Raw genomic sequence first — 5,172 nt, forward strand, 5'->3', positions numbered from 1 at the left:
GGTACAACGTAGGTGCCTTATGCTTTAAGCCGTATGCGGTTTCATTTCGGACCTGTGATTGACATATATTCTCAAGTGCTTCGTCCCTTACTGTATCCAAACATCGCGGTTTCTCCTGATCAAATTTTTCTTTCAAATACTCGGTGAGCTCATCCACCACTGGACCACGTTGTTCACAACCAAATAACAATAAACTAGGGGTCTTTCCGGTACTACACTGAACGGAGTTGTTTATACCAATCGCCCTGATTCAACGGCTCTGATAGCTTTCCCAACATCGGTGTCAGAACACGGTTTACACGCTCGACTTGTCCATTTGCCTATGGGGCCGCCGTGGCTACTTTAATATGATTAATATTTCTGCACGCAAGGAATTCCTTAAATTGTCTATATCTGTAATCTCATAACGGTCGTTCGGAAAAACACGGTTTACTCTATATGGGCCACGATACTTGGGTGCAAACTTCTTACAATGCCCTGGGGTCACATCAACGTTACGAATAGCAACAAAATCATCGACCTGGTACAACGTAGGTGCCTTATGCTTTAAGCCGTATGCGGTTTCATTTCGGACCTGTGATTGACATATATTCTCAAGTGCTTCGTCCCTTACTGTATCCAAACATCGCGGTTTCTCCTGATCAAATTTTTCTTTCAAATACTCGGTGAGCTCATCCACCACTGGACCACGTTGTTCACAACCAAATAACAATAAACTAGGGGTCTTTCCGGTACTACACTGAACGGAGTTGTTTATACCAATCGCCCTGATTCAACGGCTCTGATAGCTTTCCCAACATCGGTGTCAGAACACGGTTCACACGCTCGACTTGTCCATTTGCCTATGGGGCCGCCGTGGCTACTTTAATATGATCAATATTTCTGCACGCAAGGAATTCCTTAAACTCACAGGAAGTAAAACAGGTGCCTCTATCGGAGATGATTCTGCGAGGCCGGCTATAATATTCGAAATATTTTTCTAGAGAGCAATTAACTTCCTTAGTACTGGTGGAATTGACGGGATATAATTTAACGAATTTGGTGAACGCATCAATGACCACCAACAAGTGCTTTCTCTTTGAGCTAATAGACGGAAGGGGACCTAGGTGGTCGATTTGGATTGTATCAAACGGGACCGGGGCTTTAGGGATACTATGAAGCGTCCTATTGTGAACACTTCTCGGGACTGAATGTAGGATGCACGGTAAGCAGTTCTTTATAAATAGATCGACCTTACTCCTCATACCAGGAAACCAATATTTTTCTCTCAGTTCATTCACACACTTATCTGTCGAAAAATGGCCCAACTTCTCATGGAATTTTCTAATTAGATCTTCTTGCATTCGGCTCGGGACATACATACACAGTTTGACACGCAATCTCGGAAGTTGTGTGTGAAGTTGCCGAGAACGGCTGCGCCGCGGAGGCGCTCCCGCGGAACCCGCGTCGCGAGTGGGTTGCGGCATGCACGCACGCGTAAAGTGTTGCAGGCCAGTCGAAGGAAGTTACCTGGAGCACGTCCAGCCTCGGGTGACCACGGAGGACCAGGAGAATCCGATCTTCCAATCCAGAGATTTGGGCCGGCGGTGAGAGAGGAAAGCGGTGAGAGCATTTCCTACTTTCCACATTGTTGTTGCCTCCTGCGGTGAAATTTACTCCCGCGGTTAATGTGGCTGCCCCCGCAGCTAATTGCCAGTCACTACAGCTGATTGCTTAATCAGCTGTGATCCAGTGTTACGAAGCACTCGGTTCCGCCCCGGTCTGGCAACTCCCCGCCGCCACCAGGTGGCGCTGAGCGGATCTGACCTGCAGGTGGCGCTGCAGAGCCATCCGTTGATGCTGACGCTAGCTGCTTGCTGCAGCACGTACACGTCTTACTCAAATCGAGGAGGTAGCATACCTTTTAGGGCTGCTGCCCCTGATCCTTGGTTCGAGGATGTGGGATCGGCACGAAACCCGTGCCCAAGGCAAGCACAGGGGACTAAATGGTGGTAAAGGTTAAGGAGCTGACCAACAGCCAACCCCTCCGCCCTGCGGCCCACCTTAAAAATCGGGGCTCTGGCGACCGAGCAGGGGCGGTATAACCCCCACCTGCCAAGTCTTGGGGAAACCCCTGACCCACGAGGGACCCCAAAAGTTCACACGCCTTCCCCCCACTCTCCTCCACGTAGCGTCTGTCCCATAATGGGCGGCTACGTGATCTGCGTCTGTGCCACAGTGGCCGGCAGAAGACCAAACCTGGCAGCAGACACCAGCAGCTCCCAATCCCAAACCCAGGCAGCGTCTGACCCATATTGGGCGGCTGCCTGGTCTGCGTCTGAGCCATAATGGCCGGCAGCTAATTCTACCTGGCAGAAGGTCTAAAATGCAGCCCTCGCATTGGGCCAAAATGCACTTAAAAAGGAATGTCCATGAACAACGTAACTACTCCAGGTGGCAACCACTCAAGTGGAAATCCACCCGCGGGAGATCCCGCGGCTAGGGCATGGAGTCTGGAGGCCCTACATAACATTCCCCGAAGCACTGACGTGGCGGTGGCTGACTTGGCCGCCACGGAAGTTACTACGCCAAGCCAAGAAAACACGAAAGTCGGTAGGAGGAGTAGCCGGACTGTAAGATCCCCGACCCTCTCTGCAAGCAAGGCTCCGTCGGGCAGCGGAACTGCTGCTTCCCCAACCCCAAAAAGGTCACGGGACGCCGCCAGCCCAGCAGGCTCTCAGCGAGTCACGCCGCCGAAGAGATGCAGGGCATCCCAGTGCCTGGAAAACATTGCGGAATTGGGCAAGATCCTGGACGATGTCCTCGACGATATCAACGTCAAGCAGGTCCGGCACATAACCCTGGCAATGAAGACCAGGCTAGCGAGGGTGAAAGACCTGCAAGCCAACATAGGCGAGTGGCTTAACTCCGCCAGGGAGACAGAGGAAACGGATCGCCCAGAGCCCGAAGCTACGTGCCACAAATGCAGTGGTGGGAGCATCGCAGAGGGCACCCAGAGACGGGACGCCGAGCAACAGACCCTCAAAGTCTGGTGCAAAGATGGAGCATCGCAAACGGAGGCCCAGCACGCTCCGCCCAAAGCGGAGAAGCTGCAAATAAGGGCAACGAACGCGAGCGCGAAGCAACAGCGGCGCGCTCCCATGCCGTCTAGAGCCATTAGCCCGGACAAACCCTCCACCAGCCGGTCTCCCATGGCCAACGCGGCCAAACACAGGGCCCCGAACCCACCCCTGCCCATAGGCCCGGCTACTGGAGGCACCGAATCGGAAGGGAGCGCCTGGAGAACGTTTACGAGGAAAAAGAGGCGCAAGAAAAACGATGCTCCTCCTCGATCCCGGCCGGACGCAGTCATCATAGCTGCGAAAGGGAAGACGTATAGCGAAATCCTGGCCATGGTCACCCGAAGCGGAGACAGCCAGCTTTCCGGCCTGGGAAGCTGCGTTAAGAAGGTGAGAAGAACCACAAACGGCAACCTCTTGCTGGAGATGGCGAAGGAGAGTGCTGAGAGTGCAGAGTCCATGCGTACGTGCATAGCGCAGGTGCTCGGCGACTCGGCGGAGGTGCGAGCCATGTCGGAGGACTCGAAGGTGGCAATACTCGAGATCCGAGAGTTAGACGCCCTAACTAAGGAGCCTGAGCTAGTGGCTGCGATCGCCGAGCAATACAGCCTGGATAAGGCAAAGGTCAAGGTGCGAAGCATCCGCCCGGGTTATGCCGAGTCCCAGACGGCTGTAATAAGCCTTCCATGCTCCCTGGCTAAGGCGGTGCTGAAGAGAGGAAAACTGCGCATAGGTTGGTCCTCATGCTCGATCAGGGAAAGGACGGGCCCCCCAAGATGCTATCGGTGCCTCGAGGCAGGTCACCTGGCTGGTCAGCTAAACCTGAATCATTGCAGGGCCGCGCAGGACCTGCTGATGCAGACAGTGCGCGACCTGGACGTGGAGGTGGCGGTGCTCAGCGAGCTATACAAGGCTCCTAGCACACACGGCTGGGCCACGGACCGATCCGGCAAGGCTGCGCTATGGATGTGTGGACGGGAACACACCCACTTGTCCGACGTCAGATCTGCGGATGGTTTTGTTCGTGGTAGAGCTGGAGGGGTGTGGGTGTATAGCTGCTACCTGGCTCCGAGCCTCACATTGGAGGCGTTTAGCAGCATCATCGACGCGCTCAGCGACGACATCCGGGGACGAAGCAACACAATAGTGGGCGGCGACTTCAACGCATGGGCACAGGATTGGGGGTCGCCCTCAACCAACGCCCGAGGCCGCACCATCCTGGAGGCTTTCGCTTCCCTGGATATTGCTCTGCTCAACGAGGGTACCCAGCAAACCTTCAATAGGGCGGGAGCAGGGTCCATAATCGACCTTACTTACGCTAGCAGCGCACTAGCCTGCCAAGCCAGGTGGAGAATAAGCGAAATCTACACAGCCAGCGACCACGAGGCCATCCTCGTTTCACTCGGCGAGAACCCACCCCACAGATCGGTTCCGCCTAGCGCAAACAAGGCGTACCGGCAGGACACGTTCAACGCCCAAGCGTTCTCGGGTGCCTTAGCGGGCCTAGCCACCGACGAAGCGGACAGTGCCAATGTCGCTGCGCTCTAGCTGGCGGTAGCGGTCGAGCGTGCATGTGACGCAAGCATGCGGCAACGGAAAACGTTCCGAAGGCACCACAAACCTGTCTACTGGTGGAACGACGACATAGCTACCATACGCTCAACTTGCCTCCGAGCTAGAAGGCAAGCCCAGAGAGCGCGCGGCTCCCCGGATCTTCCAGCCCGTAGCGAGGCGTATAAGATCGCAAGGGCTGCCCTGAAGAAGGCGATAAGGACCAGCAAAAGAGAGTGCTTCCTTAAGCTCTGCGATGACGTCGAGGATGACCCATGGGGCGGGGCATACAAAAAGGTGGTGAAGCGCGTGAACGCCGGCAGCAAAGCACCATCGGACCCGGAGGCCCTGGAAGGCATAGTTCGGGTGCTTTTTCCAGTTGGTCATCCGCTGCATTACCCAGTGAGCAGAGAGTCCTTGGAGATTTGCTTGGAGATAGACCCATCTGTCTGCTGGACACGATCGGGAAAGTCTTCGAGAAGGTGATCGTCGCGAGGCTGGAGGCTGCAATAGAGCGCGCGGGCGGACTCTCGTCAAAACAGTTCGGTTTTCGGAAACGGAA

General features: G+C 55.0%; 1 protein-coding gene across 1 annotated transcript; it reads left to right on the plus strand.

The window, feature by feature from the left end:
* The first annotated feature begins 2,405 nt into the window (after positions 1 to 2,405).
* Positions 2,406 to 4,607, plus strand: LOC121502081 (uncharacterized). The gene has a single exon (XM_041774831.1). The coding sequence runs from the start codon at positions 2,406 to 2,408 to the stop codon at positions 4,605 to 4,607; it is 2,202 nt and encodes a 733-aa protein (XP_041630765.1).
* The last annotated feature ends 565 nt before the right edge of the window (positions 4,608 to 5,172 follow it).

Source organism: Drosophila kikkawai, chromosome 3R (assembly GCF_030179895.1).
Source record: "Drosophila kikkawai strain 14028-0561.14 chromosome 3R, DkikHiC1v2, whole genome shotgun sequence".
NCBI lineage: Eukaryota > Metazoa > Arthropoda > Insecta > Diptera > Drosophilidae > Drosophila > Drosophila kikkawai.